The 17188-nt window shown below is 46.8% G+C and overlaps 1 protein-coding gene across 1 annotated transcript in view; it reads right to left on the reverse strand.

Annotated features, from left to right (window-relative positions):
- The window catches only part of LOC100374103 (cGMP-dependent protein kinase 1-like), a 149538-nt gene that overhangs the window by 5408 nt on the left and 126942 nt on the right, over positions 1-17188 (reverse strand). The window contains exons 14-17 of the mRNA XM_085494121.1: positions 3824-3913; positions 3323-3464; positions 2480-2643; positions 676-861 (exon numbers count right to left, since the gene is read on the reverse strand). Coding sequence (XP_085350247.1) covers positions 676-861; positions 2480-2643; positions 3323-3464; positions 3824-3913 — 582 coding nt within the window. The remainder of the gene's footprint in view (positions 1-675; positions 862-2479; positions 2644-3322; positions 3465-3823; positions 3914-17188) is intronic.

A 17188-nucleotide genomic window follows, 5' to 3' on the forward strand; every position in this document is an offset into this window, starting at 1 on the left:
TTTCAGTTTTTACACAACAAATTTTGGATATTTTTGTCCCAATCTTCTTAAGTAAAATTCAGACTATTAATATAACTATTGTGTGAATTTGTGATGAAAATAAGGAACTGGTGGTGAGAAGGTTAACAACACATTAGTTCAGCAGTATTCAAATTACTAGGCCACAGGTTTGATCTCTTAGGAATTATGTATTAAATAATTTTTACAGAATTAATCATATTTCAGTCCTCTAAGATAAATTGTATATGCAACTCTTAATAACTGCAAGTGTTTTCAAGAGGGGCATATACAATTAATTTAATGGGACAATAGAGGGTAGAGGTTAATTTGGTTAAAGTTCAGTCTATAAAGATAAAGTTATGCAACTTTGATATCTATGTGCAGTAATGCGTGATAAAGTACCGTGTGCACATCAATTTATTGCATTTATAAAGCAATCACATCCCAGAATGTAGTGATTGCTTATAGAAAAGTTGTCGCTGATTTCAATAACGCAATACCTATTCCATGCTTTTCAAATATGCATGGATACTTGCAAAACGCCCAGAGACAAATACAGTTCAGCTACAGAATCAGTCAGTAGCACAGTTGATATTATCAAAATTTCAACAATCTTTATCACATATCACATTATTTACATACTCTGATATCTGATAAATCTTTTAAAACACTTACTTGTGTTTCTTGATGTCCAGGATTCCATTCTTTTGATAACCGAGCCGCTCAGATGGATTATCTCGACAAAGCTTCTTGATAAGATTTGTAGCATTACGACTAATTTTCTTTGGGAATTCAACAATATCTATACCCTTCAGTATAATATTGTATGTCTTCATTGGATCAGAACCTGAGAATGGAGGACTGAAACAACAAACAAACATGTTGAAGATGATAAGAGCCTATTCGAATGATATCATTAAGCATTGCATCATGGGATTAATTATTAACAAAAAAATCAGTAAATAAAAACGAAAATAGTGACATTTTATAATTTTATGTAAATACTTCTTCAATGCAAATAAAATCTTCCAAAAATTACAATTGAGTAATTTCATATTCCAACATCCAACATAGTTATGATGAAGATAGTTAAGATGAAGTTTCAATCAATTCAATAACTGTTATCTGACCAACTCAGATCGACCGCTAACTGACCAATTCACAGACTCACTGTTAACTGACCAACTCACAGACTCACTGTTAACTGACCAACTCACAGACTCACTGTTAACTGACCAACTTTCAGACTCACTGCTAACTGACCAACTTTCAGACTCACTGGTAACTGACCAACTTTCAGACTCACTGTTAACTGACCAATTCACAGACTCACTGTTAACTGACCAACTCACAGACTCACTGTTAACTGACCAACTCACAGACTCACCGCTAACTGACCAACTCACAGACTCACTGTTAACTGACCAACTCACAGACTCACTGTTAACTAACCAACTCACAGACTCACTGTTAACTGACCAACTTTCAGACTCACTGCTAACTGACCAACTCACAGACTCACTGTTAACTGACCAACTCTCAGACTCACAGCCAACTGACCAACTCACACACTCACCGCTAACTGACCAACTCACAGACTCACTGTTAACTGACCAACTCACAGACTCACTGTTAACTGACCAACTCACAGACTCACCGCTAACTGACCAACTCACAGACTCACTGTTAACTGACCAACTCACAGACTCACTGTTAACTGACCAAGTCTCAGACTCACTGCTAACTGACCAACTCACAGACTTACAGCTAATTGACCAACTCAAATACTGACCGCTAACTGGTTTCAGTCTGACTGCTAACTGACCAACTCACAGACTGACCACTAACTGACCAACTCACATACTGACTGCCAACTGACCAACTCACAGACTGACCACTAACTGACCAACTCACAGACTGACTGCTAACTGGACATCTCAGACTGACTGCTAACTGATTAACTCAGACTGACTGCTAACTGACCAACACACAGACTGACGGCTACATTGTAATTGATTAACTCAGTCTGACTGCCAACTGACCAATATCAGACTTACCGCTACATTGTAACTGACCAACTCAGACTCACCGCTAACTGACCAATTCAAAGACTGACCACTAACTGACCAATTCAAAGACTGACCACTAACTGACCAATTCATAGACTGACCACTAACTAACCAATTCATAGACTGACCACTAACTGACCAATTCACAGACTGACCAACACACAGACTGACCACTACATTGTAATTAATTAACTCAGTCTGACTGCGGTCTGTTTGGGGACACAGTCTACTATTGTAACATCTTTAGTGCACATCTTTAATAGTTGTGATTTAATTACGCTAGTAAGCTACTTTGATGTTAGATAAATATTGACAATGACAATATAATGACAAATATGATTGGCTATTTTGATAACACAACACAGTTATCAGCAAATCAAAATACAGGTTACAAATAATACAGTACTTACTTTCCGGTAAGAAGTTCAAACATCAGTATACCCAGTGACCAATAATCTGCAGAAAGGTCATGACCTTTATTGAGAATGATTTCTGGGGCAACATATTCTGGTGTTCCACAGAAAGTCCATGTTTTACGACCAAATCCAATTTTCTTGGCAAAGCCAAAGTCAACCTATAACCATGGTAAAACAAGATTAGTAAGTAAATGAACATATAGTGAAGGATCTACAACAGGATCCTTTCTCTATTTATTTATCCTTTACCCAACAAATTTAAATAATTTGAAAAAAATATTTTGGTACATATTTTGGTTGGACAAACTATGAAATATTAAATTAAGTTTTAAGGGAAGCGAGAAGTAAAATAATTTGTTATTCCCCCAAAGACTAGAAAACATAGTCTGCTTTGACTCTTTTGAATGACCAATTGATTTTTTTTGAACCATTTTTTTTTTTGTACAACAATTTTCATATTTGTATGTGTTTTATCATATTTTGCGATGAAATGGACAGAATTTCCTATTTACTGCAAGTCTTGATTAACATTTTTGAAAATATATAGGAAAATTACAAATTTGTTTTTGTTTAACTATTTGAGCGCCATAATTTCTCCTGCCAACAATTTTGTCTATATTCAAGTATTTTTCTATAACTTTTCTGATTATTTTGGACCAAAGAGACATATTTTTCTATTAGCTATAGATCTTGATTAAAATTCTGAATAAAATCTGTCAAAAATTTAACATTTTATTTTTCGAATAGTTATAGAATTTGACCCGAAAGGCTAATTTGCTTGGTTCATTATTGAATTTACCACACAAACAAATTCAGAGTGATACATTCATAACTTACCAGTTTAACATATCCCCTGTTATCAAGCAGAAGATTCTCTGGTTTCAAATCTCTATACACAATACCTTTATTGTGTAAGTAACTAAAGGCTTCCACCACACATGCTGTAGCAAATCTTGTTGTGTTGTCATCAAAAGAACCCCTAGGTAAGTAGAAAAAAATCAAAAAAACATTTTATAGCAGTCATTTAGCCCTTTCACTATCAGTTGCCCTTTTTCATACCAAATTTACAAAATAGTCCCGTTTATAGTCTGTACTTTCCTTCACAAAAGAAAAAAACGAAAATTGACTAAAATTTTATCTGTTGGCTCTGAAATTAATGAATTAATGAACAAAGATGTATATTAGAACAGAATATCTTTTAATTAATAAAGTCATTTAACATTTTTCAACAATCGCTGAATTTTGAGTTACAAACTAAACTGTATTGTCAAAGCAAATAAACATATGTTTTCTAATAAACATACAACTGTATATTTGTACGAAAGTAGAGGTTAATACCTATCTCTAAGTATAGTCCACAGTTCACCACCAAGGCATACTTCTATAAGCATATATACATATTTACTATCTTTAAAAGTTCGATATAATCTGCAGAGAGAGATAAAACGAGATACAATGAATACGGGTAAGGTTTATACTAGTTGGTTGTTGTGCCATGATTGGTAGGCCAAGCGTTTGAATCCTATCCATGATTGAACACAAAACAGGGGCTGATGGGAAGGCCAATACCACTGTACCATGTGTGATTGTGTCAAACTCAATAGGGAGACCAATGCCACTGTACCCTGGGTGAGTGTGACAGACTCAATAGGAAGGCCAATGCCACTGTACCATGTGTGATTGTGTCAAACTCAATAGGAAGGCCAATGCCACTGTACCCTGGGTGAGTGTGACAGACTCAATAGGAAGGCCAATGCCACTGTACCCTGGGTGAGTGTGTCAAACTCAATAGGAAGGCCAAAGCCACTGTACCTGGGTGAGTGTGTCAAACTCAATAGGAAGGCCAAAGCCACTGTACCTGGGTGAGTGTGTCAGACTCAATGGAAAGGCCAATGCCACTGTACCCTGGGTGAGTGTGTCAAACTCAATAGGAAGGCCAATGCCACTGTACCCTGGGTGAGTGTGACAGACTCAATGGAAAGGCCAATGCCACTGTACCCTGGGTGAGTGTGTCAAACTCAATAGGAAGGCCAATGCCACTGTACCCTGGGTGAGTGTGTCAAACTCAATAGGAAGGCCAAAGCCACTGTACCTGGTTGAGTGTGTCAGACTCAATGGAAAGGCCAATGCCACTGTACCCTGGGTGAGTGTGTCAAACTCAATAGGAAGGCCAATGCCACTGTACCCTGGGCGAGTGTGTCAAACTCAATAGGAAGGCCAATGCCACTGTACCCTGTGCGAGTGTGTCAAACTCAATAGGAAGGCCAATGCCACTGTACCCTGGGTGAGTGTGTCAAACTCAATAGGAAGGCCAATACCACTGTACCCTGGGTGAGTGTGTCAGACTCAATAGGAAGGCCAATGCCACTGTACCCTGGGTGAGTGTGTCAGACACAATAGGGAGGCCAAAGCCACTGTACCTGGGTGAGTGTGTCAGACTCAATGGAAAGGCCAATGCCACTGTACCCTGGGTGAGTGTGTCAAACTCAATAGGAAGGCCAATGCCACTGTACCCTGTGCGAGTGTGTCAAACTCAATAGGAAGGCCAATGCCACTGTACCCTGGGCGAGTGTGACAAACTCAATAGGAAGGCCAATGCCACTGTACCCTGTGCGAGTGTGTCAAACTCAATAGGAAGGCCAATGCCACTGTACCCTGGACGAGTGTGTCAAACTCAATAGGAAGGCCAATGCCACTGTACCCTGGGTGAGTGTGTCAAACTCAATAGGAAGGCCAATGCCACTGTACCCTGGGTGAGTGTGTCAGACACAATAGGGAGGCCAATGCCACTGTACCCTGGGTGAGTGTGTCAGACTCAATAGGAAGGCCAATACCACTGTACCCTGGGTGAGTGTGTCAGACTCAATAGGAAGGCCAATACCACTGTACCATGGGTGAGTGTGTCAGACTCAATAGGAAGGCCAATGCCACTGTACCCTGTGCGAGTGTGTCAAACTCAATAGGAAGGCCAATGCTACTGTACCCTGGGCGAGTGTGTCAAACTCAATAGGAAGGCCAATGCCACTGTACCCTGTGCGAGTGTGTCAAACTCAATAGGAAGGCCAATGCCACTGTACCCTGGACGAGTGTGTCAAACTCAATAGGAAGGCCAATGCCACTGTACCCTGGGTGAGTGTGTCAAACTCAATAGGAAGGCCAATACCACTGTACCCTGGGTGAGTGTGCCAAACTCAATAGGAAGGCCAATACCACTGTACCCTGGGTGAGTGTGTCAGACTCAATAGGAAGGCCAATGCCACTGTACCCTGGGTGAGTGTGTCAGACACAATAGGGAGGCCAATGACACTGTACCCTGGGTGAGTGTGTCAGACTCAATAGGAAGGCCAATACCACTGTACCCTGGGTGAGTGTGTCAGACTCAATAGGAAGGCCAATACCACTGTACCATGGGTGAGTGTGTCAGACTCAATAGGAAGGCCAATGCCACTGTACCCTGGTTGAGTGTGTCAAACTCAATAGGAAGGCCAATGCCACTGTACCCTGGTTGAGTGTCAAACTCAATAGGAAGGCCAATGCCACTGTACCCTGGTTGAGTGTGTCAAACTCAATAGGAAGGCCAATACCACTGTACCCTGGGCGAGTGTGTCAGACTCAATAGGAAGGCCAATGCCACTGTACCCTGGTTGAGTGTGTCAAACTCCATAGGAAGGCCAATACCACTGTACCATGGGTGAGTGTGTCAGACTCAATAGGAAGGCCAATACCACTGTACCCTAGGTGAGTGTGTCAGACTCAATAGAGAGGCCAATGCCACTGTACCCTGGTTGAGTGTGTCAAACTCAATAGGAAGGCCAATACCACTGTACCCTGGTTGAGTGTGTCAGACTCAATAGGAAGGCCAATACCACTGTACCCTGGTTGAGTGTGTCAGACTCAATAGGAAGGCCAATACCACTGTACCCTGTGTGAGTGTGTCAGACTCAATAGGAAGGCCAATACCACTGTACCCTGGTTGAGTGTGTCAGACTCAATAGGAAGGCCAATACCACTGTACCCTGGTTGAGTGTGTCAGACTCAATAGGAAGGCCAATACCACTGTACCCTGTGTGAGTGTGTCAAACTCAATAGGAAGGCTAATGCCACTGTACCCTGGTTGAGTGTGTCAGACTCAGTAGGAAGGCCAATACCACTGTACCCTGGGTGAGTGTGTCAGATTCAATAGGAAGGCCAATACCACTGTACCCTGGGTGAGTGTGTCAGACTCAATAGGAAGGCCAATACCACTGTACCATGGGTGAGTGTGTCAGACTCAATAGGAAGGCCAATGCCACTGTACCCTGGGTGAGTGTGTCAAACTCAATAGGAAGGCCAATGCCACTGTACTCTGGTTGAGTGTGTCAAACTCAATAGGAAGGCCAATGCCACTGTACCCTGGTTGAGTGTGTCAAACTCAATAGGAAGGCCAATGCCACTGTACCCTGGTTGAGTGTGTCAAACTCAATAGGAAGGCCAATACCACTGTACCCTGGGTGAGTGTGTCAGACTCAATAGGAAGGCCAATGCCACTGTACCCTGGTTGAGTGTGTCAAACTCCATAGGAAGGCCAATACCACTGTACCATGGGTGAGTGTGTCAGACTCAATAGGAAGGCCAATACCACTGTACCCTGGGTGAGTGTGTCAGACTCAATAGAAAGGCCAATGCCACTGTACCCTGGTTGAGTGTGTCAAACTCAATAGGAAGGCCAATACCACTGTACCCTGGGTGAGTGTGTCAGACTCAATAGGAAGGCTAATGCCACTGTACCCTGGTTGAGTGTGTCAAACTCAATAGGAAGGCCAATGCCACTGTACCCTGGTTGAGTGTGTCAAACTCAATAGGAAGGCCAATGCCACTGTACCCTGGTTGAGTGTGTCAAACTCAATAGGAAGGCCAATGCCACTGTACCCTGGTTGAGTGTGTCAAACTCAATAGGAAGGCCAATACCACTATACCCTGGGTGAGTGTGTCAGACTCACTAGGAAGGCCAATGCCACTGTACCCTGGTTGAGTGTGTCAAACTCCATAGGAAGGCCAATACCACTGTACCCTGGTTGAGTGTGTCAAACTCAATAGGAAGGCCAATACCACTGTACCCTGGGTGAGTGTGTCAGACTCAATAGGAAGGCTAATGCCACTGTACCCTGGTTGAGTGTGTCAAACTCAATAGGAAGGCCAATACCACTGTACCATGGGTGAGTGTGTCAGACTCAATAGGAAGGCCAATGCCACTGTACCCTGGTTGAGTGTGTCAAACTCAATGGAAAGGCCAATACCACTGTACCATGTGTGAGTGTGTCAAACTCAATAGGAAGGTCAATGCCACTGTACCCTGGGTGAATGTGACAGACTCAATGGAGAAGCCAAAGCCATTGTATCCTGGTTGAGTGTGTCAAACTCAATTGGGAGGCCAATGCCACTGCATGTACCCTGGGTGAGTGTGTCAAACTCAATTGGGAGGCCAATGCCACTGCATGTACCCTGGGTGAGTGTGTCAAACTCAATAGGAAGGCCAATACCACTGTACCCTGGGTGAGTGTGACAGACTCAATGGAAAGGCCAGACAGTCAGACACAATAGGGAGGCCAATAACACTGTACCATGTATGAGTGTGTCAAACTCAATAGGAAGGCCAATGCCACTGTACCCTGGGTGAATGTGACAGACTCAATGGAGAGGCCAATGCCATTGTATCCTGGGTGAGTGTGTCAAAGTCAATTGGGAGGCCAATGCCACTGCATGTACCCTGGGTGAGTGTGTCAAACTCAATAGGAAGGCCAATACCACTGTACCCTGGGTGAGTGTGACAGACTCAATGGAGAGGCCAAAGCCATTGTATCCTGGGTGAGTGTGTCAAACTCAATTGGAAGGCCAATACCACTGTACCCTGGGTGAGTGTGACAGACTCAATGGAGAGGCCAAAGCCATTGTACCCTGGGTGAGTGTGTCAAACTCAATAGGAAGGCCAGTGCTACTGTACCCTGGGTGAGTGTGTCAAACTCAATAGAAAGGCCAATACCACTGTACCCTGTGTGAGTGTGACAGATTCAATGGAGAGGCCAAAGCCACTGTACCCTGGGTGAGTGTGTCAGACTCAATGGGAAGGTCAATGCCACTGTACCCTGGGTGAGTGTGTCAGACACAATAGGGAGGCCAATGCCACTGTACCCTGGGTGAGTGTGTCAGACACAATAGGGAGGCCAATGCCACTGTACCCTGGGTGAGTGTGTCAGACTCAATGGAGAGGCCAAAGCCATTGTACCCTGGGTGAGTGTGTGTCAAACTCAATTGGGAGGCCAATGCCACTGTACCCTGGGTGAGTGTGTCAAACTCAATAGGAAGGCCAATACCACTGTACCCTGGGTGAGTGTGACAGACTCAATAGGAAGGCCAATGCCACTGTACCCTGGTTGAGTGTCAAACTCAATAGGAAGGCCAATGCCACTGTACCCTGGTTGAGTGTGTCAAACTCAATAGGAAGGCCAATACCACTGTACCCTGGGCGAGTGTGTCAGACTCAATAGGAAGGCCAATGCCACTGTACCCTGGTTGAGTGTGTCAAACTCCATAGGAAGGCCAATACCACTGTACCCTGGGTGATTGAGTCAGACTCAATGGGAAGGTCAATGCCACTGTACCCTGGGTGAGTGTGTCAGACACAATAGGGAGGCCAATGCCACTGTGCCCTGGGTGAATGTGTCAGACACAATAGGAAGGCCAATACCACTGTACCCTGGGTGAGTGTGTCAGACTCAATGGGAAGGCCAAAGCCACTGTACCCTGGGTGAGTGTGTCAGACTCAATGGAGAGGCCAATGCCACTGTACGCTGGGTGAGTGTGTCAAACTCAATAGGAAGGCCAATGCCACTGTACCCTGGGTGAGTGTGTCAGACTCAATGGAGAGGCCAAAGCCATTGTACCCTGGGTGAGTGTGTCAGACTCAATGGAAAGGCCAAAGCCACTGTATGCTGGGTGAGTGTGTCAAACTCAATAGGAATGGGAAGGCCAAAGCCACTATACCCTGGGTGAGTGTGTCAGACTCAATGGGAAGGTCAATGCCACTGTACCATGTGTGAGTGTGTCAAACTCAATGGAGAGGCCAATGCCACCATACCCTGTGTGAGTGTGTCAAACTCAATAGGAAAGCCAATACCACTGTACCCTGTGTGTGTGTGTCAAACTCAATAGGAAAGCCAATACCACTGTACCATGTGTGAGTGTGTCAAACTCAATGGAGAGGCCAATGCCATTGTATCCTGGGTGAGTGTGTCAAAGTCAATTGGGAGGCCAATGCCACTGCATGTACCCTGGGTGAGTGTGTCAAACTCAATAGGAAGGCCAATACCACTGTACCCTGGGTGAGTGTGTCAGACTCAATGGAGAGGCCAAAGCCATTGTACCCTGGGTGAGTGTGTGTCAAACTCAATTGGGAGGCCAATGCCACTGTACCCTGGGTGAGTGTGTCAAACTCAATAGGAAGGCCAATACCACTGTACCCTGGGTGAGTGTGACAGACTCAATAGGAAGGCCAATGCCACTGTACCCTGGTTGAGTGTCAAACTCAATAGGAAGGCCAATGCCACTGTACCCTGGTTGAGTGTGTCAAACTCAATAGGAAGGCCAATACCACTGTACCCTGGGCGAGTGTGTCAGACTCAATAGGAAGGCCAATGCCACTGTACCCTGGTTGAGTGTGTCAAACTCCATAGGAAGGCCAATACCACTGTACCCTGGGTGATTGAGTCAGACTCAATGGGAAGGTCAATGCCACTGTACCCTGGGTGAGTGTGTCAGACACAATAGGGAGGCCAATGCCACTGTGCCCTGGGTGAATGTGTCAGACACAATAGGAAGGCCAATACCACTGTACCCTGGGTGAGTGTGTCAGACTCAATGGGAAGGCCAAAGCCACTGTACCCTGGGTGAGTGTGTCAGACTCAATGGAGAGGCCAATGCCACTGTACGCTGGGTGAGTGTGTCAAACTCAATAGGAAGGCCAATGCCACTGTACCCTGGGTGAGTGTGTCAGACTCAATGGAGAGGCCAAAGCCATTGTACCCTGGGTGAGTGTGTCAGACTCAATGGAAAGGCCAAAGCCACTGTATGCTGGGTGAGTGTGTCAAACTCAATAGGAATGGGAAGGCCAAAGCCACTATACCCTGGGTGAGTGTGTCAGACTCAATGGGAAGGTCAATGCCACTGTACCATGTGTGAGTGTGTCAAACTCAATGGAGAGGCCAATGCCACCATACCCTGTGTGAGTGTGTCAAACTCAATAGGAAAGCCAATACCACTGTACCCTGTGTGTGTGTGTCAAACTCAATAGGAAAGCCAATACCACTGTACCATGTGTGAGTGTGTCAAACTCAATGGAGAGGCCAAAGCCATTGTACCCTGGGTGAGTGTGTGTCAAACTCAATTGGGAGGCCAATGGCACTGTACCCTGGGTGAGTGTGTCAAACTCAATAGGAAGGCCAATACCACTGTACCCTGTGTGAGTGTGTCAAACTCAATGGAGAGGCCAAAGCCATTGTACCCTGGGTGAGTGTGTGTCAAACTCAATTGGGAGGCCAATGGCACTGTACCCTGGGTGAGTGTGTCAAACTCAATAGGAAGGCCAATACCACTGTACCCTGTGTGAGTGTGTCAAACTCAATGGAGAGGCCAAAGCCATTGTACCCTGGGTGAGTGTGTGTCAAACTCAATTGGGAGGCCAATGGCACTGTACCCTGGGTGAGTGTGTCAAACTCAATAGGAAGGCCAATACCACTGTACCCTGTGTGAGTGTGTCAAACTCAATGGAGAGGCCAAAGCCATTGTACCCTGGGTGAGTGTGTGTCAAACTCAATTGGGAGGCCAATACCACTGTACCCTGGGTGAGTGTGTCAGACTCAATAGGAAGGCTAATGCCACTGTACCATGGGTGAGTGTGTCAGACTCAATAGGAAGGCCAATGCCACTGTACCCTGGTTGAGTGTGTCAAACTCAATGGAGAGGCCAAAGCCATTGTACCCTGGGTGAGTGTGTGTCAAACTCAATTGGGAGGCCAATGGCACTGTACCCTGGGTGAGTGTGTCAAACTCAATAGGAAGGCCAATACCACTGTACCCTGTGTGAGTGTGTCAAACTCAATGGAGAGGCCAAAGCCATTGTACCCTGGGTGAGTGTGTGTCAAACTCAATTGGGAGGCCAATGGCACTGTACCCTGGGTGAGTGTGTCAAACTCAATAGGAAGGCCAATACCACTGTACCCTGGGTGAGTGTGTCAAACTCAATAGGAAGGCCAATACCACTGTACCATGGGTGAGTGTGTCAGACTCAATAGGAAGGCCAATGCCACTGTACCCTGGTTGAGTGTGTCAAACTCAATGGAAAGGCCAATACCACTGTACCATGTGTGAGTGTGTCAAACTCAATAGGAAGGTCAATGCCACTGTACCCTGGGTGAATGTGACAGACTCAATGGAGAAGCCAAAGCCATTGTATCCTGGTTGAGTGTGTCAAACTCAATTGGGAGGCCAATGCCACTGCATGTACCCTGGGTGAGTGTGTCAAACTCAATTGGGAGGCCAATGCCACTGCATGTACCCTGGGTGAGTGTGTCAAACTCAATAGGAAGGCCAATACCACTGTACCCTGGGTGAGTGTGACAGACTCAATGGAAAGGCCAGACAGTCAGACACAATAGGGAGGCCAATAACACTGTACCATGTATGAGTGTGTCAAACTCAATAGGAAGGCCAATGCCACTGTACCCTGGGTGAATGTGACAGACTCAATGGAGAGGCCAATGCCATTGTATCCTGGGTGAGTGTGTCAAAGTCAATTGGGAGGCCAATGCCACTGCATGTACCCTGGGTGAGTGTGTCAAACTCAATAGGAAGGCCAATACCACTGTACCCTGGGTGAGTGTGACAGACTCAATGGAGAGGCCAAAGCCATTGTATCCTGGGTGAGTGTGTCAAACTCAATTGGAAGGCCAATACCACTGTACCCTGGGTGAGTGTGACAGACTCAATGGAGAGGCCAAAGCCATTGTACCCTGGGTGAGTGTGTCAAACTCAATAGGAAGGCCAGTGCTACTGTACCCTGGGTGAGTGTGTCAAACTCAATAGAAAGGCCAATACCACTGTACCCTGTGTGAGTGTGACAGATTCAATGGAGAGGCCAAAGCCACTGTACCCTGGGTGAGTGTGTCAGACTCAATGGGAAGGTCAATGCCACTGTACCCTGGGTGAGTGTGTCAGACACAATAGGGAGGCCAATGCCACTGTACCCTGGGTGAGTGTGTCAGACACAATAGGGAGGCCAATGCCACTGTACCCTGGGTGAGTGTGTCAGACTCAATGGAGAGGCCAAAGCCATTGTACCCTGGGTGAGTGTGTGTCAAACTCAATTGGGAGGCCAATGCCACTGTACCCTGGGTGAGTGTGTCAAACTCAATAGGAAGGCCAATACCACTGTACCCTGGGTGAGTGTGACAGACTCAATAGGAAGGCCAATGCCACTGTACCCTGGTTGAGTGTCAAACTCAATAGGAAGGCCAATGCCACTGTACCCTGGTTGAGTGTGTCAAACTCAATAGGAAGGCCAATACCACTGTACCCTGGGCGAGTGTGTCAGACTCAATAGGAAGGCCAATGCCACTGTACCCTGGTTGAGTGTGTCAAACTCCATAGGAAGGCCAATACCACTGTACCCTGGGTGATTGAGTCAGACTCAATGGGAAGGTCAATGCCACTGTACCCTGGGTGAGTGTGTCAGACACAATAGGGAGGCCAATGCCACTGTGCCCTGGGTGAGTGTGTCAGACACAATAGGAAGGCCAATACCACTGTACCCTGGGTGAGTGTGTCAGACTCAATGGGAAGGCCAAAGCCACTGTACCCTGGGTGAGTGTGTCAGACTCAATGGAGAGGCCAATGCCACTGTACGCTGGGTGAGTGTGTCAAACTCAATAGGAAGGCCAATGCCACTGTACCCTGGGTGAGTGTGTCAGACTCAATGGAGAGGCCAAAGCCATTGTACCCTGGGTGAGTGTGTCAGACTCAATGGAAAGGCCAAAGCCACTGTATGCTGGGTGAGTGTGTCAAACTCAATAGGAATGGGAAGGCCAAAGCCACTATACCCTGGGTGAGTGTGTCAGACTCAATGGGAAGGTCAATGCCACTGTACCATGTGTGAGTGTGTCAAACTCAATGGAGAGGCCAATGCCACCATACCCTGTGTGAGTGTGTCAAACTCAATAGGAAAGCCAATACCACTGTACCCTGTGTGTGTGTGTGTCAAACTCAATAGGAAAGCCAATACCACTGTACCATGTGTGAGTGTGTCAAACTCAATGGAGAGGCCAAAGCCATTGTACCCTGGGTGAGTGTGTGTCAAACTCAATTGGGAGGCCAATGGCACTGTACCCTGGGTGAGTGTGTCAAACTCAATAGGAAGGCCAATATCACTGTACCCTGTGTGAGTGTGTCAAACTCAATGGAGAGGCCAAAGCCATTGTACCCTGGGTGAGTGTGTGTCAAACTCAATTGGGAGGCCAATGGCACTGTACCCTGGGTGAGTGTGTCAAACTCAATAGGAAGGCCAATACCACTGTACCCTGTGTGAGTGTGTCAAACTCAATGGAGAGGCCAAAGCCATTGTACCCTGGGTGAGTGTGTGTCAAACTCAATTGGGAGGCCAATGGCACTGTACCCTGGGTGAGTGTGTCAAACTCAATAGGAAGGCCAATACCACTGTACCCTGGGTGAGTGTGACAGACTCAATAGGAAGGCCAATACCACTGTACCCTGGGTGATTGAGTCAGACTCAATGGGAAGGTCAATGCCACTGTACCCTGGGTGAGTGTGTCAGACACAATAGGGAGGCCAATGCCACTGTGCCCTGGGTGAGTGTGTCAGACACAATAGGAAGGCCAATACCACTGTACCCTGGGTGAGTGTGTCAGACTCAATGGGAAGGCCAAAGCCACTGTACCCTGGGTGAGTGTGTCAGACTCAATGGAGAGGCCAATGCCACTGTACGCTGGGTGAGTGTGTCAAACTCAATAGGAAGGCCAATGCCACTGTACCCTGGGTGAGTGTGTCAGACTCAATGGAGAGGCCAAAGCCATTGTACCCTGGGTGAGTGTGTCAGACTCAATGGAAAGGCCAAAGCCACTGTATGCTGGGTGAGTGTGTCAAACTCAATAGGAATGGGAAGGCCAAAGCCACTATACCCTGGGTGAGTGTGTCAGACTCAATGGGAAGGTCAATGCCACTGTACCATGTGTGAGTGTGTCAAACTCAATGGAGAGGCCAATGCCACCATACCCTGTGTGAGTGTGTCAAACTCAATAGGAAAGCCAATACCACTGTACCCTGTGTATGTGTGTCAAACTCAATAGGAAAGTCAATACCACTGTACCATGTGTGAGTGTGTCAAACTCAATGGAGAGGCCAAAGCCATTGTACCCTGGGTGAGTGTGTGTCAAACTCAATTGGGAGGCCAATGGCACTGTACCCTGGGTGAGTGTGTCAAACTCAATAGGAAGGCCAATACCACTGTACCCTGTGTGAGTGTGTCAAACTCAATGGAGAGGCCAAAGCCATTGTACCCTGGGTGAGTGTGTGTCAAACTCAATTGGGAGGCCAATGGCACTGTACCCTGGGTGAGTGTGTCAAACTCAATAGGAAGGCCAATACCACTGTACCCTGTGTGAGTGTGTCAAACTCAATGGAGAGGCCAAAGCCATTGTACCCTGGGTGAGTGTGTGTCAAACTCAATTGGGAGGCCAATGGCACTGTACCCTGGGTGAGTGTGTCAAACTCAATAGGAAGGCCAATACCACTGTACCCTGGGTGAGTGTGTCAGACTCAATAGGAAGGCTAATGCCACTGTACCCTGGTTGAGTGTGTCAAACTCAATAGGAAGGCCAATACCACTGTACCATGGGTGAGTGTGTCAGACTCAATAGGAAGGCCAATGCCACTGTACCCTGGTTGAGTGTGTCAAACTCAATGGAAAGGCCAATACCACTGTACCATGTGTGAGTGTGTCAAACTCAATAGGAAGGTCAATGCCACTGTACCCTGGGTGAATGTGACAGACTCAATGGAGAAGCCAAAGCCATTGTATCCTGGTTGAGTGTGTCAAACTCAATTGGGAGGCCAATGCCACTGCATGTACCCTGGGTGAGTGTGTCAAACTCAATTGGGAGGCCAATGCCACTGCATGTACCCTGGGTGAGTGTGTCAAACTCAATAGGAAGGCCAATACCACTGTACCCTGGGTGAGTGTGACAGACTCAATGGAAAGGCCAGACAGTCAGACACAATAGGGAGGCCAATAACACTGTACCATGTATGAGTGTGTCAAACTCAATAGGAAGGCCAATGCCACTGTACCCTGGGTGAATGTGACAGACTCAATGGAGAGGCCAATGCCATTGTATCCTGGGTGAGTGTGTCAAAGTCAATTGGGAGGCCAATGCCACTGCATGTACCCTGGGTGAGTGTGTCAAACTCAATAGGAAGGCCAATACCACTGTACCCTGGGTGAGTGTGACAGACTCAATGGAGAGGCCAAAGCCATTGTATCCTGGGTGAGTGTGTCAAACTCAATTGGAAGGCCAATACCACTGTACCCTGGGTGAGTGTGACAGACTCAATGGAGAGGCCAAAGCCATTGTACCCTGGGTGAGTGTGTCAAACTCAATAGGAAGGCCAGTGCTACTGTACCCTGGGTGAGTGTGTCAAACTCAATAGAAAGGCCAATACCACTGTACCCTGTGTGAGTGTGACAGATTCAATGGAGAGGCCAAAGCCACTGTACCCTGGGTGAGTGTGTCAGACTCAATGGGAAGGTCAATGCCACTGTACCCTGGGTGAGTGTGTCAGACACAATAGGGAGGCCAATGCCACTGTACCCTGGGTGAGTGTGTCAGACACAATAGGGAGGCCAATGCCACTGTACCCTGGGTGAGTGTGTCAGACTCAATGGAGAGGCCAAAGCCATTGTACCCTGGGTGAGTGTGTGTCAAACTCAATTGGGAGGCCAATGCCACTGTACCCTGGGTGAGTGTGTCAAACTCAATAGGAAGGCCAATACCACTGTACCCTGGGTGAGTGTGACAGACTCAATAGGAAGGCCAATGCCACTGTACCCTGGTTGAGTGTCAAACTCAATAGGAAGGCCAATGCCACTGTACCCTGGTTGAGTGTGTCAAACTCAATAGGAAGGCCAATACCACTGTACCCTGGGCGAGTGTGTCAGACTCAATAGGAAGGCCAATGCCACTGTACCCTGGTTGAGTGTGTCAAACTCCATAGGAAGGCCAATACCACTGTACCCTGGGTGATTGAGTCAGACTCAATGGGAAGGTCAATGCCACTGTACCCTGGGTGAGTGTGTCAGACACAATAGGGAGGCCAATGCCACTGTGCCCTGGGTGAGTGTGTCAGACACAATAGGAAGGCCAATACCACTGTACCCTGGGTGAGTGTGTCAGACTCAATGGGAAGGCCAAAGCCACTGTACCCTGGGTGAGTGTGTCAGACTCAATGGAGAGGCCAATGCCACTGTACGCTGGGTGAGTGTGTCAAACTCAATAGGAAGGCCAATGCCACTGTACCCTGGGTGAGTGTGTCAGACTCAATGGAGAGGCCAAAGCCATTGTACCCTGGGTGAGTGTGTCAGACTCAATGGAAAGGCCAAAGC

This window comes from Saccoglossus kowalevskii, chromosome 19 (genome assembly GCF_978046115.1).
Source record: "Saccoglossus kowalevskii chromosome 19, keSacKowa6.1, whole genome shotgun sequence".
Classification (NCBI taxonomy): domain Eukaryota; kingdom Metazoa; phylum Hemichordata; class Enteropneusta; family Harrimaniidae; genus Saccoglossus; species Saccoglossus kowalevskii.